Source organism: Pogona vitticeps, chromosome 1, assembly GCF_051106095.1.
Source record: "Pogona vitticeps strain Pit_001003342236 chromosome 1, PviZW2.1, whole genome shotgun sequence".
In the NCBI taxonomy this organism is placed as follows: domain Eukaryota; kingdom Metazoa; phylum Chordata; class Lepidosauria; order Squamata; family Agamidae; genus Pogona; species Pogona vitticeps.
Window position 1 is genome coordinate 53107260 of NC_135783.1, and position 19319 is coordinate 53126578.

General features: G+C 40.3%; 1 protein-coding gene and 1 pseudogene across 2 annotated transcripts; one reads left to right on the forward strand and one right to left on the reverse strand.

Annotated features, from left to right (window-relative positions):
• Positions 1-18: 18 nt before the first annotated feature.
• TFB2M (transcription factor B2, mitochondrial) lies at positions 19-16786 on the forward strand. Its single transcript, XM_020787955.3, has 8 exons — positions 19-446; positions 2244-2332; positions 2630-2783; positions 3476-3624; positions 6664-6753; positions 9604-9666; positions 11809-11960; positions 14352-16786. The coding sequence occupies exons 1-8, from the start codon at positions 155-157 to the stop codon at positions 14551-14553; spliced, it is 1191 nt and encodes a 396-aa protein (XP_020643614.3). The 5' UTR covers positions 19-154; the 3' UTR covers positions 14554-16786.
• On the reverse strand, positions 6881-8738 carry LOC140701256 (putative UDP-sugar transporter protein SLC35A4 pseudogene; annotated as a pseudogene). The gene is made up of 2 exons (XR_013540852.1): positions 8728-8738; positions 6881-8538 (listed from the first exon to the last, which is right to left on the reverse strand). The product of XR_013540852.1 is annotated as a putative UDP-sugar transporter protein SLC35A4 pseudogene (transcript).
• Positions 16787-19319: the final 2533 nt, after the last annotated feature.

Below are 19319 nucleotides of genomic sequence, written 5' to 3' on the forward strand. Positions count from 1 at the left end.
ACAGCCTTGCCAGCGCGGAGCGGAAGCGGAACGAAGGACGAGCGTCCGTCCCTAACGCGTTCCGGGTGCTCGGTGTTGTCTTTTGGTCCCGGCAAGGTCATCCGCACGTGGTCGCGGCCGGGTGGTGGCTGGCTGGCATTGGCAGGGAGGAAGGATGCTGCGCTTGACGGTTGTCAGGCTGGTCCCCGCCGGCCTGTCAGGGCAGCAGGCCAGGCCAGCGGCGTTGGCGGCCTTCTGGGCGCGAGGCTTGGCGGATCAGAGGCACGGCCCCGCCAAGCCTGGTTTCCCGCTGTGCATCCCGAAGGTAGAGACGACGGCCAAGGCGGTCGCGGATCAGGGCCCGCGCCCGACACGGCGCTTTATCGCTTGCCCAGAGCTGGCGCGCACCGTGGTCTCCCGACTGGGTGCTGAGCTGCAGAAGACCGTCGTGCTGGAGTGCGAGCCAGGTGAGGCGGATACGAAGGAGGATCCGGCGCCGATGCCGCGCCAGGCGCTGTTTTGCCTTCATTACTGACCAATTTCTAAAGTGTCGTCCCGCCCTTGCAAGCGAGAAGGGCGCTCCCTTTCTTCCGCGCAAAAGTGACAGTGATCATCGTTATGCAGTGCTTTGGGGAGTCCTCCACCCCCAACTAGCAGGAGGGCAGAGATTGAACCGGGGATTTTTCTGGGGTCTAATTTTTTGTGTCTTGGTCGTTTTTGCTTCATAAAGTTATCCCACTTCAGCATTCAGAACGTTACTATTTCCTTTCCCTCATTGTTTCTCTCTTGTTTGCCTGCTGCCGGAATATAACCCTGAAATTACTGGACAGAATCGTTTTCAGTGGCCATGTGGTGTACACCATGTTTTAAATTCATGAAGATTGCTATGAAACTGGCCGTTGTGGTCCGGTATCATGGCAGACATGTTGAAATAACTGGCATGGGGTGGGAAACTTACAAAACTCTGATTTTCGTTTATATGTGTGGCACATTAGTGCTGTGCACTAATAGGGTGTTACATAAATAACAGGAATGAATGCCTAATAAATAAGTAAATTATTTAGCTAAAGTGGTAACTTGATCAATAAAGAGATAACATTCTCAGTATAAATGTCTCCCAGTCTGTTATAAAAAATGTTCTTGGTGGTTGCTAGTTTCAAAAGGAAACTTTAGTATGCTGATAGTTCCTCAGAAGTGTGTGAAGTTATCAGTATTGTCACTTAATCATCTAGAGCCAGACTATGGAATAACTGTTGCTTCTTTTCTCAATAAAGCTGATCCCTTGTGTTTCTCTGTATTCTGAATTTGAAGACATAAAATAACCATACAAATGTATCCCCTTCTAAATTGGAACCGTAGTGATTTCATGTATACTCCCACTCTTGGTGTGCTTCTCAAACTGTCAAGTATATTTTTCAGTTATGATGTGTAGCTCTAAAATCTGGAGTCCAAGGTGCAGTGAAATGTTGGCACAAATAGAAGATCATAATGTGCATTATGATTTTTAGCATATTAAGAATGTGAACATTTTTCTGATTAATAGAAACGCATAATCTCTACTGATTCCAGCAAACGTTGCAGAAAAAGAGGGATCAAATTTTGCATTCTGGATAATAAATTGTAATGCAAGGCTGCCTCTGGAGAAAGAAAACTGCTTTTCTAAGGCACATATAGGTGATCCATTGGTTGTTCATGTCCGTCAGAGGCTTCCCTTGTGGTCTACAGTGGGTGCTCATGCTGTTACCACTTTAGTTAAATATTCACATGCTGTCAAGTTGGATTTGGACTTATAAACGCCCTTTCCAAGGTTTTCTAGAAACAGCTGGAATTTGAAATCCACATACCTGACTGTGCTTCGATACGTTCTAAAAACTTATTCTGTATATATTGTATTATGTTTTGAATTTTCTGGTCTATGACCATTTAAGAAAACTTAACCAACTAACTGCAGCCAGGTACTCCCAACTCACTGAGCTATATAGGCGCATTGAATTTTTCTCCCCTGAGCTGTGATCGGATCAAATTCCCCACCTGTGTTTATCTGTGATTGTGCTACAGAAGACGACGTACAAATAATGTTTTGCTTATATGTTCTCACATGCTTTATGAAGCATGTCTGGGAAATGTATGAGATCAGGGTAGCTGGGGAAGGGGAGGGATTTAAGCTGTTCATCAGATCTCTTAAACTAAAACAACTGTTTGGTGCTGGAGTTGTTAAAGTAATTTTAGGGAAAAAGTATTAAGATTTGGCTCGCTCTTTTCAGGCCCTGGGATCCTGACCCGAACACTGCTCAATGCAGGTGCCCAAGTGATAACTCTAGAGAGTAATAAGTCGTTCCTTTGTGACTTAGAGGTAGGTATTTTTGTTTTATTCCACTGAGCATAAGGGGACAAAATGTGTTGCTTAAAAAAAGATAAAATTAAAGCAGGTAGGCAGCCTATGGCCCTCTAAATGTTTCTGGACCATGGTTCCTATTTAGCAAAGAAAATGAGTGGTTGTGATGAAATTTGTCGTAAACTGGAGGCTGATAATGCTGGGAAAATCAGTCCTGTTGTTGTCTAGATAGACAGTACAGGATAGAAATGGCTAGTTAACTGACTCAGTAAAAGAGAATTTCAAATGTTAAAATAACCTCTTTGTTTTGTTTAGATGTTAGAAGAGAAACTAAATGGCCAACTGAAAGCGGTGCATTGTGACTTCTTCAAATTAGACCCTATAGGTTTGGGATTACTTATGCCACCTGTAATGTATTCTGAAAATCTTTTTGATAAATTGGGTATCTTGGATGTTGCTTGGACAGCAGGTAAGTTAAAAGTTGTGAGCTGTGGCTAATTAAAGAGCCACTATTGAATTGTTTCTATTTTGTCTTCCTTTGGTGGATTCAAGTTACATTTTGTCTAGAAAAAAGAATAATATGCTAGAATAGTTACAGTGCAGATGTATGGGAAAGTCTTCATGGCTTCCCCTAACTCATTACCTCTCATAAGAGGGTTCAGTCACAGACCGTCATGATTTTAAAGTATAAATATAAAAATATATTCAAAGAGTGTGAAGAAAAGAGTATATGTATTCGCGAAAGAGTATATGGTTGTGTAAAAGCCTATGGTCCTATAAAAGGTAGGTATGTGTGGGTAAGGGGCAGAGGAGAAAGAGGAAGAATTATGTATATAAAATTGGCGGAAAGAATATGCATGTGAAAAGAAAGAGAGCACATAAAAGGTACTTGTATATGTGATGTCCACCCTCTGGTTGCATATAACTCCCATTCACATGTAACCATCAAGATTAGAAAGGCCATGCATTCCTGTGTTTCAGAGGCAGGAGGGTTCACATAAGATTAAGTAGATAAGTATCAGGTTATTAATGAAATGGGACAGAATTTTGATAATAGATTGTTTCTTTTTTTGAAATTAATTTAATTATCATTTTTATTTCAGTTACAGAAGTGTTATAATATATTATATTTTTGATACATATTTTATGTTTTTAAAATAGATGTTCCCGTAAAAGTGATTGGAATTGTCCCACAGGAAAAAGAAAGGAACCTACTTTGGAAGTTTATCTATGCCTTATATGAGCGTAGTTCTATATATAAATATGGACGAATAGAGCTGAACTTGTTTCTCAGTGAAAAAGAATACAAGGTATTTATGTGCAAGAAATTCTGGTAACAGTTTAAACGCTTTGTTATAATAATATGAAGGTTTTATGTAACATGGCGTGTTGCTGATGTATTCATCTGTGTTATTTAGATTTGCATTTTGAAAACATTGATACTTCCATAGATAAATTTTGTTAAGTGTTTTCAGGGTTGATCTAGGACAGTGATGGGCAACCTTTTTGAGCCTGAGTACTCAAACTGGAAAAATAAAATAAAAAACCAGCAGGCGGCAGCGGAAGACGAAATGGTGGCGAAAGGGGGAATTCTGTGCATGGAGGTGCCTCCAGACCCCACTCCGGATTTGCCTCCAGTCGTGCCCAACCCCCACCAGTGCCAGCTGTCTGCATCCTGGGCGGGGTGCTAGCACCATGGCTGCAGTTGCCTCCTCAGGTTCGGCTGCCGGGGGTAGCAATCTGGCGACTTATGGCTTGTGTGCCCGCAGAGAGCGCTCTGCATGCCAGCTTTGGCACGTGTGCCATAGGTTCACCATCGCTGATCTAGGGCCTTTTTGAATAATTAGGGAATGGTAGAAATAACCTAAGTTGCATTGCCAATAAGAAGTAGCAATTAGGCATTAAGATAGATAATACTATATTGACTATATATAGAGCAGATGCATATTTTTATTTCTGGTGAAATGCTGGATGAAATCCAGTGCTGATCATCTGTGAATACAGTTGCAGTAACATAATCTTCTTCCTCCAGATCTGTTCTGGGTGCGGGACATTTGGAGCAAATTGGGAATGAAGGAAGGAGAGGAAGAAAAGGTCCCACCATGTGAACAGGAGGGCCCTTGTGTGAAATTGGATGGGATCTATTACTTTGTTTTTGACACATTGCTCAAATAGATAAAATACATGTTTCATTTTTTAAACAATTTGTTTATTCTTAGGGGTATTAGTTGTCAGTTTCCAAAGAGAGATTCAGTGAGCCTTTGCCCTTATTTTATTTCTGGTGCTCATTCAAGAATTGTTATAATAAAGGAAGATTGTATGTCCATAATCAGAAGCATTTAAAAAAATTGTGGGGGGGGGGGGATAAAGCCCTTGTATTGAAACAAGTTCTTTGAATTAAGTCCACATAGTGTAATTAATCCCTGACAAGTACTTGGAGAAGTGCTTTATTGATCAGCAGATTTCCTCAAAGTAGGGTGGGTGAGCAAATTATAGGGGTGTGCATTTGGTTTGGGGGCAAAGTGTCCTAGTGAGGCATGGCAGTTATTTGTACATTACTATTTGTACATTATTACAATGCAGGACAGTTCAAGAAGGCACTAGTTACACTTTGGTTGGTTAGGGTGCCCCTGAAAATTACTAACCTTTACTCCACCATTTTTGGGATTAAAGATGCTGAAATCTGAATAAAAATATTTGATGCCCGTTGCTGTAGTACGTAGATGAAGGAAGCATCAGAGTGGAAGGAGATTGACCATTAAAGTGCCAATGAAAGCCAAAACCTTTCCTGGAAACTCCAGTCACTGAGCCGTTATGGGACTATTTCCCCTTTATTCAGTTGATAGCCGTTTTGCATCTAGTTGTGTCAAGAGGAGGGTGGTATATCACTTGTTAGCTTGGCAGAGTCCTAGAATATTCTTGTTTTTTCTTTTGATAGCTTCACTGAGTCTTCTAGGAAAGTGGGCTTGGAATTTGTGGACTATGCATCCCATCATTCCCTTCTGGAGGTTCCACCTGAGACAGACACCTAAATGTGGCTCATCTGGGAGAAAGTGTTCAAGTGCTAGTTGGGAGTTTCTTTTGAACAGGAAGCTTGGGCAGAGCTAGGTCAAGGGAGGCCAGAAAGCCTTCCTCATTAGGCTTTCCTCCCAGGCGAGCCACATTTAGACATCTGTAGGTGTCTGTCTCTTAGGTGGGACTCTGAGAATGAAGGATGATAGAATTTGTAATCCAAACATTCCAAATGGGTGAGGTAAAGGTAAAGGTTCCCCTTGACAATTTTTGTCCAGTTGTGTTCGACTCTAGGGGGCGGTGCTCATCCCCGTTTCCAAGCCATAGAGCCAGCGTTTGTCCAAAGACAATCTTCCGTGGTCACATGGCCAGTGTGACTTAGACACGGAACGCTGTTACCTTCCTACCGAAGTGGTCCCTATTTATCTACTTGCATTTGCATGCTTTCGAACCGCTAGGTTGGCGGGAGGAAATGGGTGAGAGTCTTCCTTAAATTTAAGAATGAATGTGTATGCAAATATAAAATGGATGACTGACCCTCTTGTGTGTACTTTGATTGAACAGATCAAAGTAGAGCTAGACACTAACATCCTCCCCATCACCATTGGGGTTTTCACTTAATTTACTTTTTATATTTCTGCTGCTGGCCAATGTGCAGTGGAGTCACAGAAGTGCAGGAGCTGGGCAAGAGTAAAGTGAACAGCTTTGGCGGCAGGATGGAAGAAAGAAGGGTAGCTTGTAGAAGTTTTGTTCATAATTTTGTAACTATTCTAATAAAGGAGTCACCTACCTTTCTCTTTGGGGCCACATGGCTTTTTTTCTTTTTCTGTGACTGTGGAAGATACTGTGAATTGAATTTGCTATTTAATCAATATGTAATGTTACATACAGTGCCGTTTTGTAGTTCCAAATGGGGCTATTTCAGCAACAACTTACTTTAGCTTAATAAGTTGGAGTAGGCCTATTTGAGTCAGTGGAACTTACAGAGGAGTTGACTTGTTGAATCTCCATTGAGTCAATCAACCTACCTTAGTGTGATTTTTGTATACTAAACAACATAATTTTGGCCAATGAAATTGAGGTAGCGTGTGCCGATTAATATTTTAATATATGACTAACCAGTCCAGCCCTGTTGTGTTATATACATGCTTCTGTTACAACTTTCCGTGTGCATTTTACAGCTGAAATAAGATATGTGCCTGGATAAAAATTTAGACAATATTTGGAACTTCCTGCTTTAATCAAGCTTTTTGGTTACATTCAAGAGTAAAATTCTGTTGTACTAATTTAAAGTCAGAAACATTGTGTGAAATGTAACTGGTTTTTGTCTCTGCCAGACACTTATTGCAAATCCTTCAGAAAGAAGAATTTATCAAGCATTAAGTATTCTTTGGCAAACTGCTTGTGATATTCAGCTTGTGCACATGGTGAGTATTAGAACATGTAATAATTTGTAATACAAGTCTTTTCACATGTATTAGTAATTCTTGACATGTTGCTCAAAAGCGTGAGATAGAAACAGAAATGCCCAGAATCCTGTTAGTTATGAATTTATTTTATTTATTTTATTTTATTTTATTTATATCCCGCCTATCTGGTCGTGTGAGGACCACTCTAGGCGGCTAACAACATAAGATAATACAATAAAATACATAATTTGAAGAATAATCTTCAAAACATCCTGCCCTCAACAGCCCTGCTCTGCTTTTGTAAACTCAAGCCTGGGGAGTCAATCCTGCTTTTATTTGGTCTTCCTCTTTTTCCTGCCTTCCATCTTTCCCAGCATTATCTTCTTTACAAACTTAATATAAGAATATTGAAGTTCAAGTTGCAGCCCAGCCAGTGAGTAAATATATTTTCCAAAGGCAAAGAGAAGGATAAAATAATAATATAATGCAAATGCTGACCAATTTTACCCTATTAGTGGGCTACACCTCCCTCCCTGCCACTGAAATTCTATGATCCATTAGCAACTGGAAGCTTAAAAAATAAGAACTGGAAATGTTTTTTTCAGGAAGCAATGTATCATTTAAAAAACCCTTGTTTTAAAGCAGAATTCCACTTACTAAAGGGTCCCTCGAGCACCCTTCCCCTCTAAAATCATGGGGGGGGGGAAACTTTTTCTCGTATCACACCGCCAAAATTCATTGGAAGCAGGCCTGGGCATATGTGTGTGTAGGGGCCAAAAAAGCCAAGGGGGTACATATAGGTGGCACACTGTCCACTCTTTCCTCATTCAAAGGGGGTGAATGAAATGAAATTTGTATAATACTTACACTCACTATAATCATGATGGCACATCTCAGACAGAGGGTTACTTCCACATAGTGGCTTCTCTTAACAGAAAGAAGCATGGAAACTACTTGACTCCATAATACAAGTTAACAGCCAAGCCAATCAACAGTACAGAAAGAAAGAAAAAGGCTGTGAGGTGCAGGCTAAATAGAAAGACAGAGAGTACAGCATTAACTGTTATGGAGCAGGAAATCACAAAAAGTCTGGTAATGTTAGTACTGTGCTTCATTACTACAGACATGATTAGGCCATTCAGAGCTTGGCTTAAAATAACCAACAGCACCCAAAAGGAAAAACCTTCCCAGAACCCAGTGGCTGGGCTACTTGTCAGATGGATGATCACATTCACCAAAACACCAAAAAAATAAAGAAACAAATTTTGGAGGTTAAGAGGCAGGTCCTGGGTCTTCAAGACAACTTCTGTATAGACAGCCGAAAGGCCTGAGATCAAGCAATACAGAAACATCAGCATCAGGCCAACAGGAGTGATGTGCAGTTGCATCCCGGAGACAGGCAAGTGTTGTGGGTCCTGCAGGCCTCCGTATGTATAAAATGCACCAGCTGCTGTTAGCAGGAAAAGAGCTAGCCACTTGCGTAGAGTCAATCTTTGGTGCAAGAATATGCTGAAAAGGAGGGCAGTGCTGCCAATTTTCAAGTTGCTCAGCACCTGGAAGGTACTAGGATCCATGAACAGCTGCAGATGTACCACTAAGTTGTTGTTGGCTGCATACAGCAATGCTGAGAGAGCAAAGGGGGCCGCATGATACCAGGACACAGAGATTCTTAGTTGTCTCCTGTCCCAAATTAGCAGGAACACTAAGGAGAGCACTAACTTGGTTAACTCAATCAACACCACTACAGAGGAGGCACTAAATGGGATTTGGCCATCTTCTTTACTGAAGATGTTTTGATTATTTCTATTTACGATTTACATCATCAGGAAGAAAAGTACACAGCAAATTTAATAATTAGATCAGCAAGACAGAAGTAGTCTCTATGAGATATATATGCCAGTATAGTATTTAACATGATAAAGATGTTGGCATAAGTCAAATAGTGTAAATCTCAATAGCAAACTGACACAAATTAAGGAATGTCTGTATTACTTGTGCACCATGACAAGAAATACAAGTGGTGACTATAACTAATGGCAATTATCATGGAGGTTTTATATTATTTGACTTAGTGCTACATTGTGTAAGTAATAGTATACAGACCAACAGTTTTTACGACCTGGAATATGTGAGCAGCAAATGTTTTCTCTGGCCAATAGGTGAGGCCATCCCTCCTCTGACCTTGCTGAATTTGACAGCTTTTTAAATATAATTTTTCATGAATTCATTTTGTGATTTCTCTAGCACTTACAGAGTGGTCACATGTTTGGACTGGAATCCATAGTAATAGATCAAATTTCTGTATGTTCTGATCAATGCATGCTCAGATGGGCATCTTATTCTTCTATGCAAATTCACCGCTAGAAGTTGGAGGAATCTCCACATGAGAAAATGTGCTGCCTAGCTGTATATGTGTACAGCAACTCTATCTTATCTCTTTTAGAGTCTGTGTTATTTTTTGTCCTATTAATATTCAAGGAGCCTTGTGCCGCAGTGGCTAAACAGCAGTGCTACAGCCCAAACTGCTCACTACCAGGTTCAATCCCAGGTAGCAGGCTCAAGGTTCACTCAGCTTTCCATCCTTCTGAAGTTGGTAAATTGAGTACCCAGCTTGTGGGGAGGGGGTACAATGTGTAGCCTGCATGATTAAATTGTAAACTGCCCAGCTAGTGCTTTAAGCACTGTGAGGTAGTATATAAGCAGCATGCTTTGCTTTTTAAAAAAATCAGTTCTTTATTTCTGGTTTTTTGATTTTTTTAAAGTCTCAGTCTGATGATGCTTGAAGATCACATTCTGCTGAGTGCACAGTTTTTCAAAATCCCTTTTTAAATTTTGCTTCTTCCTTGTTTCCTCCTTCCTTCTTTCCAGGAGCCTTGGTCTTCATTTTTAACTAACTCGAAAAGGCCTAATCCCCCTGTACCCAAGAAGGCGGTAAGATAAATACTTGTACATGCTAACGTAAAAGCAGAGATGATGCTTGATTTTTAAAACAGGTTTTTTATAGAATAAAAATAAGTGTGAAGAGAAGTTTTCTGATTTGCTGAATGTACAAGCACTGACATTTTTGGAAATTTGTAGTCGTTTGGCTCTGTGCCAAGTGTATTTAAAATACAGTGGTGCCTCGCACAGCAAGGTTAATCCGTTCCAGATTAACCCTCGCTGTGTGAAAGCATCGTTGAATGGGGCAAGAAAACCAATTGGAACGCATTAAACAGTGTTTAATGTGTTCCATTTGGGCTGAATACTCACCGTTCAACGATGCTTCCGGGCGGCTGGCAGCCATTTTCGCGCCCTCCCGTCGCTGAACAAGGGCGTGAAAATGGCTGCAATCAGCTGTCCGGCGGGTCCAAAATGGCCGCCGGAACAGCCAAAATGGCCGGCCGCAGCTTTTTCGTGCCCTTGGTAAGCGAGGGGAGGGCGCGAAAACGCTGCGCGCAGCCATTTCGGCTGTTCCGGCAGTGTTTTCGCGCTCTCCCCTCACTTACCAAGGGCGCGAAAACGCTGCGCGCAGCCATTTTGGGGTCGCGCGGCGGCCATTTTGGACCCGCCGACCAGCTGATCGGCGGGTTGCAAAGCGAAGGTCGGTAAGCGAACCGCTTACCGACCTTCGCTCTGTGAATTGTGCCCTATCTAGGTGCCGTTTTGCAATCGCTTTTGCGATCGCAAAAACGGCACCGTTGCGCGGATTCGTTGCTCTACGGAGCGACCGTTCTGTGAGGCACCACTGTATTAAACTCCCTTCAACTAGGGCTGTAGTTTATTCATTGTGCTCTGAGTTTCCCCTTTGCAAAATTTCATGATTTAGACTGAGCAGTGATGCACCCATTTAGTTTAGGTACAGTAGTGCCTCAACTTACAAACTTAATCTGTTCCGGAAGATGGGTGTAAGTCGAAATTGTCGGAAGTTGAAGCATCATTTCCCATTGAAGAAAAAAATCACTGCAAGACCCATCAGAAACGCGATTAATTCCTTCCGGCCAAAGGGGGGGGGAAGTAAGCTGAGCATGCAAGACAGATGGAAATGGGGAAAAAGCAATTCAAAAAGCAAGCAAAGCATGCAAGACAGATTGGGAAATGGGGAAAAAGCAATGCAAAAAGCAAGTGAAGCATGCAAGACAGATCGGAAATGGGGAAACAAGCGAAGCATGCAAAAACAGATCGGAAAGAGCAATGCAAAAAGCAAGCAAAGCATGCAAGACAGATCCGAAATGGGGAAAGAAAATCAAAAAGCAAGCAAAGCATGCAAGACAGATCAGAAATGGGAGAAAAAGCAAAGCACCAACAAACACCCCCAAGACCCATCGGAAATGGGGGAGAAACAAAAAACAAACAACGCCCCAAGACAGCATAGAAACATCACCCCCTCAGCCCGAAACCATGCTGCAAAAACACCTAGAACAGTTTTTAAAAAGCAGAAAACAGCACCTTACCTTACCAGCCAACCTCCTCCGATCAATCGCACACACTCTAACTGCTGGGGCGAAAGAGCTACAAAGAAGTAGCCTCGTTGCCACCTACATTTAGCAATTTGAATTTCCCTTTTTTCACCTGCCTTTTTTTCTGTTCATAACTCGAAGATCAAGTTGCAAGTAGAAGCAAAATTTCGCGGCTGGAGCTGGTCATAACTCGAAATAGTCTTAAGTAGGGACATTTGTAAGTCGAGGCGCCACTATAGTTTGAATGCCAGACATTCAAGGATGAATTTTTAATCCCCAGGTGAAAATTTTGGTGAGCAGCACAGAGAGACATTCACTGTGCATTTGATCTCGCAGTCAGCTCTCAGTCCCCAAAGTGCTTCTGGCATAAACCAGATGTATATTGGAGGGCATAGTGCAAATGGGGAATCTAGGTTGCAAAACTTCCTTCAGGGTAGTTATGCAGTAATTGGTTGTATTTCTCACCACACAGTGGTTTGTGCATGGTGGTGGGAGAGTTGCACTACCCAGCCTATACTGCACTTACATATTGATGCATAATTTAGCAGATTGATGCATAATTTAGCACTGAGATGGCAGTTTGTATATTACTTAAATTTGACTTTTAAATTAAGTTTTTCTTTTGTTTTATGTTTAGCTGCTACAGAATGATCATTTGTGCTTGGTACGGCTGACACCTCGAAAGGATTTATTTTCAGACAGCTTGACGACAGCTAATTCCAAATTATTTGTTTTGATGGTAAAACAATGTCTTATTAAATCCAAGACCCAACTAGTAGATAAATTAAAGTAAGTGTTGACATTTTCATCCATTTACTACCAGTTTAGAAAAGAATTTAACAGAATACAGCTCTTGCACAATTTTAAAACATGGCATGCAAGGTGTTTTGAAGCAAATAATGGGTTGGCAGTGTATGTCTATAACAGGTTTATGGCTGCAATCTCTATATTAAAAACACATGGCTAAATACTTTTAAGCTTGTGGGACAACTTAGTTCTTTCTAGCCTGACAGTGGCTTAGTTCAAAGATCTATTTTAGATATGCTTAAGAGGTTGTGCTTACCCACTGGGATTTTTTACTTTGAACAACAGCTCCCCATACCCTACCAAAAACTGCTTTTGGGACTTTCTTCAGCATTAGCCCGGCAATACAAGAGATTGCAGCTTGGTATATATAAGCCCATCCATCACAAGTTTAAATATTGGCCATTTATGTGTCAGATAACTTTACAATTTTCATTTATGTAAATGTACCAAAAGTATTTGGGAATTCAAGTTATGGTGTATTAAAATGCACATTGAAATTGATAGTGGAGTTCCAGAGTTTCATGGCAGTGAAGTACGTATAAGTATCAAATTCTATTAGCAGTAAGAGGGAGCGAACTTATCCATATGGCTAAAGGATTAGAGCAGTGAGTCTCAACCTTGGGTCCTCGGAGGTTCTTGGACTAAAACCCCCAGAAGCCTCCACCTCTAGCTGCGTTGACCAGGTGTGAAGGAGAGAACACCAGTGTGCTGTCCTCGTAGAACAGAACCCCGAGGAGAACCGTGGCTGTGTGGAGGGAGTGTTGGTAGAGACAGAACAGGAGAGGGAGGAGTGGAAAGGGTCGTTGGAGGTTTGTTTAGCCGACGAGAAGGGGGAGGAGTTAGTTGGACCTAATCATCTGGGAGGAGGACATAAATGGAGAGGGAGGCGCGTGAATTTTCAGAATCTTAACAGGTGGCGAACCACCAGAAAAGAAGGATCAGGTGGTACAGATTGAGCTGAGCTATGGGCAAGAGGACTTGGTACATTTAATGAATGACTTTCCTAACCTCCGGACCGGAGGAGGCTTGCTGCCAGACCCAAAAGACCAACACGCAAGAAGAGAGGACCTAGAGCCAGTAGAATGGACGCAATTAGTGGGGGGGGGGAGGGTGATCCATCCCAGTCCCTCTTTACTCCAACAACCGCACGAAGGGGACTGGGCGAGACACCCTTGTTGTGGGACAGTTTGTGCTGTGAGGAGCATCCCCCTGAGGCCCATGACCGATCGGGAGTGGTTTGGACCGGCCCCAGTGTAAGAAGTGATTTGTTGACACTGGATGTAAAGGTCCGAAGTTATAAGAATCTTCCAGAGTTAAGTTTATTGGATCCTTTTGAGACTGTTGAGTTGAATATGTTGAATAAAAGAGACTATGGTAAGTATACCAAACCACTTCCGACTCTCCTTCCCGCACAGTCCTTGGGGTCGCCTCCAGCAGATGAACCCAATCACACCAGGGTTGCTGGAAGTTGTAGTCCAAGAATATCTGGAACCCAAGGTTGGGAACCACTAGGTTAAGGAATAGCAAGAGATGCTTTCAGCAAAAGTGTTGCAGTGTGGAGAGTTTCAGGTGAGAGTTTCATCCCCTTTGTTCAATTCTGGCTTGCCATAGTTTTCTTCCCATCCAGCCGATCTCTAGAGTCAGTCAGTATCCTGCGTTGTCTGAGCAAGTTCAATCCTCATTGGATTTATTTTTGGATTTTTTCCTCTGTGTCGGTCACCTACTTTATTTTGTGCTCTTTCCTTGCTACATAAAAATTGATCTCTGTGGAAAGATCTTATTTTTGACCTTGGAAATAAAGGTTGTCGCTTGTGGGACACCTATATTGTGCTGTAGTAATGTACTTTCAAAAAGTATCAGTAGAACCTTCTCCCCCTCCTTTTAAATCTCTTTCCATTTCTCCCTTAAATTGCATGGCTCTGAGTAGCACGGTTTTGGTTATACATTGATATTTTCAATCAATCAATAAATATTCAATAAATACTGTGGCATAAGTTCAACACTGAAGGCATCAAAGTGGTCTGCTTTCCGACAAACACATCTCTAATTCATCCTCTAGAGCAGGAGGGTCATAAGGACCTTTAAGGCTCATTACACACAATATTGTATGGAAATGATTATCAATACTATAGAAGAGAACCTTGATAAAGAGAACTGATCTCTATCTGTGTTAGTCAACTGTTTATGCTTTGTAGTTGTGTTTTGTAGGCCATAAGAATTATACACAGATTTTGAACTACATGGTGGTCTGGCACCCCTAACCTCAGCATTGTTGAAGGAAGAAGTGTATTAACATACTAAACCTCTCAGAAAATATTCATCCTTAGCTAGTTCATTTTTAATTTATTTTTTGTTTGTTGTCTTGTGTTTTAGTTTATGGACCTGTGAGAATGTGAAGCAACTGCTGGGACAATTAGAGATACCAGAGAACAGTACAACGGGTAGTTTATATCCAGAACAGTACAAATGCCTTTTTCACCTCATGCAACAATCTAACAGATTTGACCAAAGCTGGGTCTATGATAATGATTTCTTGGAATATCACATGGATTTTTTAAACGAAGCTTATTGTTGAAAATAGATTTTCCTGTGACTTGGGGTATGACGCAAAGCATGAAATGGCTTCAGATGTTGCTCAACAAAGCTACTTTCTGGGCAAACAAGGATGACATCTCTTGAAAATCCGAGATCCTGCAGATCCAACCAAAGAATGGCACAATAGTACTTCTGTAGCTAATTTTGAAGTGATTGTATCTCCTTACTAGGATTGCTGGTAAAACCTTTTGTTCTAAATACTGGACTGAGTGAACACTTGGTTAACTAATGCACTGCATCTGACCTACAGTTGGAAACTTTATTATGGCATGTTGTGCAGTTTGTTGTAGAAAGAACAATGACAACAAAGCTAACAGTATATAGGCTCACAGCACACAAGAGGCTATTCTCAGAGTAGCAGGTACTCTAAAGTTAGCTGCCAGAATAACAACAAATAAAAATCACAAGGGGCAAAAAGTGGAAGGTGGAAGTTGTGCTTTTAGTTTAAAGGCCCATTCTTACATACTGGAGTTGCATCAGAAATGCCAAAAGAGGCAAAATGCTTGTAAGAATCTTGCTTTGATCTATATGGGCTGAAATCCAATAGTAAGTCACAAGTAGTACAGGACCATTGAATCAGTGGAACTTAACAAAGGTGTTCATTTACCAAGTCTCCACTGAATCAGTGGGCCTACTTCTAGTTGTGACTTATTGCTGAATTTCAGCCATTGTATAATTGTTGTGTATATAGTTGTATAGTGTGCATATATTTGTGTGTGAATACAGCTCACCATGTTTCTGTTGCATAATATAAATTGTAAATGGTTTGTGTAATTACAAGAGGTTTGTATCTTAAGTCTCTTAATTTATACAAATATAAACATTTGTCATAAAACTGCAAAAATGTGTTTTTATTTAAAATAATATTATGTTTAATTTCCTTTTCAAGTATTATTTTCCTGTATCTTTGTGTGCTTGGAATTTGTATCCAGTGGCAGTATAGAAATGTGTAGATAGTGGATGCAGAACCTTCTGATACCAGTATCAAGCTGACCAGATGGTAATTGTCCTTTCCCTTCCACTTTTTGAAGATGGGGATATTTGTCCTGTTGAGTCTTCAGAGACAGCCCCTCACAACAAGGATTCTGAAAAATCATAGACAGAGGTTCTAACATGTGTTTTATATACAGTTGATCTGGCCATGTAGAATTTTTCAAATTTCTGCTGAGCAGACTCAGTATGAGAAGTCCAAGAGCCTGACTGATGGAACATCACTCTCAGATTAATGAACTGAGATATCTGTTCTAATATCCCCTCCTCCATTAATTATCCATTTGAAAGAGGGATCTTCTGTTAAAGACTCTAATTTTAGCTTTCTTATAGTTTACACTGAGCAGATTCTTAGTACAATAAGTATTGATTTTTTTTTCAGTAACCTGAGGCATGTTTGAATATGGGACTTCAGTAATATGTGATCTCCATATTGCTAGTATTGGAATGGCCTTTCTACCACCCCTCCCTGGAAAGAATTGCAATCTTGTTAAACAGTCCATTATATTGTTTAAATATTAATAAAATGCTTTGGGCCAAAGTACAACCTTGACATACCCTTTTAACTTATTAGACAATTGGCCTGAAATGCCAACTATGACTTTTAAAGAAGCATCAGTATGCAGATCTTTAATTCTCTCTAGCAACCTATATAGACCCCAAAGTTAATCACTTGGACTAGAGTCAAATACCACTTTAAGGTCAATAAAAGTGATGTATGGTTGCTCTAATAATCCCTCAGTATATTTGCTGATTATATGTTGTAATATAAAGACATGGACCAAAGTAGAAAGCCTTGACTTAAAACGAATTTGTTCAGGTACTAACAATTTGTTTTCAGTTACCCATCCTTCAGTTTCTGGAGGAGATTTCTTGCATAGAGTTTGCCTATAACAGTGATTCCTATCCAGGTGTTCTTGGACTGCAGCTCAGTGAGCACAGCTCGTGGTGAAGGCTTCTGGGAACTGGAGTCCAAGAACATCTGAGTTACTGATGGTTGGGAACCACTGGACTGTAACATTGAGTAACCTTATGTGTCTATAACTGGCAGGATCATTTATTTCAATTTAATTACTTATATCCTGTTGACACAGACTGTATTAATAATTCCACAGTCATGTTTTGGGTTTTTTTTTTTAAGTAAGGTGAAAAGGCTCATAGTAAATTATTGAATTACCTTGTACAAAAAGAAATAAATTCCTCCTTCAATACCCTTGCAAAAAGATTATTCTTAATTTTAAAATATAACTATACATCTTAGAAAGCTTTCATGTCTGACTGTTTCATTATTTAATAACAAACTGTTCCTTTGCAAGTAAAGGAGTCAAATTGCATGGCACAGTAGAATCAATTACCTCCACCAAACCCTACTCTTAGTAATATGAGCTCATTTGTATACTATAACATGTGATGCCAAAAAGCAACACAAGAATACCGGAGACACACTGTACTTGGTTGTTACTGAAAGTCAGATCGAAATCTGAAACACTGCATTGATCCACTTGAGCCTCTTCTTAACAAAACAAACAACACCCCCCCAAAAAAAAACATGTGGAGACTTCATAACAGTAAGACTCTGGAATAGTTAGTTGGAACACTGTAATTTTGCAAAAGTATAATTTTTGTCTTGAATTATTTTTAAAAATATGAAAGTTCACATATGAGATAGGCTGTAGTTGTTCAGTTTAAAAAGAGATTCCAAAATTTGCACTTGAGAAATGTATTTTACTAGGACCAGCCAAATTTGCTCAAAACTACAGGCAGACTTTTGAAAACTCCCAATCTCTTTGCATACATCTGCAAAAAAGGGGCAAAGGTCAAAAAAGAACTACAAAGTCATATGGCTGAAGCCAACTCTTGGTCTTGATGAGAGAGCAAACACAATGGGAATTCAATAATTTGGTACTGATGTAAGTCCCAGTAATGAACAAACAAATGAAGTTAGCTCATAAAGGTGGTATGACAAAAGTCTTAAGATGGAATGCAGATTGTGGAAAATGCATAATGGCTATTTTGTCCATTGCTTTTTGGGGTGGGGGTGGGGAGTCTAGTACATGACTTAAATTGAGAGCTCCAGTGTTTTAATCTTTACACTTTCAGTTCTTTTTAAACAGCTATATTATCTGCAAATTTTCTGGAGGGGTTTGTATCTTTTATAATATGCAAATTTTCCAAAGGGGTGTGTATCTTTTATGCTGACATAAAAGATAACCGCATAATATAGTAGTGGTTGTTGTGGGTTTTTCAGGCTCTTTGGCCGTGTTCTGAAGGTTGTTCTTCCTAACGTTTCGCCAGTGCTGTCCTCTGAAGATGCCGGCCACAGAGACTGGCTTAACGTTAGGAAGAACAACCTTCAGAACACGGCCAAAGAGCCCGAAAAACCCACAACAACCATTAGATCCTGGCTGTGAAAGCCTTCGCGAATACATAATACGGTAGCTTTGCAATTCACTTAAAGAAACAGAAGCACACACTTGCAAAATCAACAATCCTGTCAAAGTAAAATCATGCTGAGAGGAATGAAATGGGCAACAGAGCATGCCATTAAGTGAGGGAGCAACCTGTTTTAAAACAAAAATGTGGTTAAATATCAATGAAGATCAAAGCTTCTCAGAAACAGGAAAAATGGTGCCTAAGCATTAAAAAGGAGGTAAAGTAAAAATAATTTAATGGTTGAAGACTCGATTAACTGCCCATTAAAATAATTAAGAATGGAATTACAGGGTGATTGGAAGGCAGCATTTGCATTGATAGATAAGAAGCTGCTAAATCTTGAAGAAAATAAACAGTTTAGAAAAAGCTGTACATGAGGTAACAGATTTGGGGTTATACCAGAAGGAAAAAGTAAATGAACTTTAGATTTTATTGACTGTTATCCAGGACAAACTGGAAGGTCAAATGCCAAAATTTATGCTTCAGTTTTTCAGAGGAGGAATAAGGTAATATTACATAGAAACTGGTGAAGTGGCTGAATGCTATATGGCCAGACCTGCAGATATCAAAGACATAAATTGCATCCATAGGGCACTTGGATCAAAGTTGCAAAAACAAGGTCTGGCAAGGGACATCATGGCAAGATTCACCGACTACCAAGCTGAAGGACAAAGCTTATGGTTGCTAGGGTATACAGAAAATCTGAAATAGGTAGAAGCTGCCATTTGAAACTCCTCAAATGCCTGTCCCTGCAGAAACATTAAAAAGGAAGGTGTTACAACCATATACAGTATTGATCTACTGAAAGCAGCAGGATTACAATACAGCTGGGGCTTTGCCTTTTAACATATTAATTCACCAAGAAGGCAGTTTACTGATACTACCTTCAATTCAAGTAATCATAATCATCCATTATCATTATTCAACATGGGCATGGCTAAAACTGGGGACCTTTAAGGAAAAAAAAAAGGCTTGATTTTTGCTGCGCAAGAACAAGCACTCCAAACCAACGTGATGAAAGGTAAGATCCAAGGAGTTAGTGCTAACAGCAAATGTCGACTGCCAAGAACAAGATGAAACCGTGTCACACCTCATCTGTGAATGTCTGAAGATTGTACAAACAGATTACAAAGTCAGACATGATAGAGTGGCAAAGTTAGTGCACTGGTCATTATGCAAAAAACATGACTTGTCAGCCTCCAAAAACCCATGGGAACATCTTATTTATTAATTTATTTATTAATTTAACATATGCCGGCCACACTACCCAAAGGTGTCTGGATGGCTTACAACAATTAAAATACAGTAAAAAAGATAAAACAA

Bases quoted from the DNA above. Each gene is read 5' to 3' on its own strand.
- TFB2M (XM_020787955.3), top strand. From the start codon at position 155: ATGCTGCGCTTGACGGTTGTCAGGCTGGTCCCCGCCGGCCTGTCAGGG. The intron at 447-2,243 runs GTGAGGCGGATA...CGCTCTTTTCAG, and splicing joins CGTGCTGGAGTGCGAGCCAG to GCCCTGGGATCCTGACCCGA. The intron at 9,667-11,808 runs GTAAGATAAATA...TTTTATGTTTAG, and splicing joins CCCCTGTACCCAAGAAGGCG to CTGCTACAGAATGATCATTT.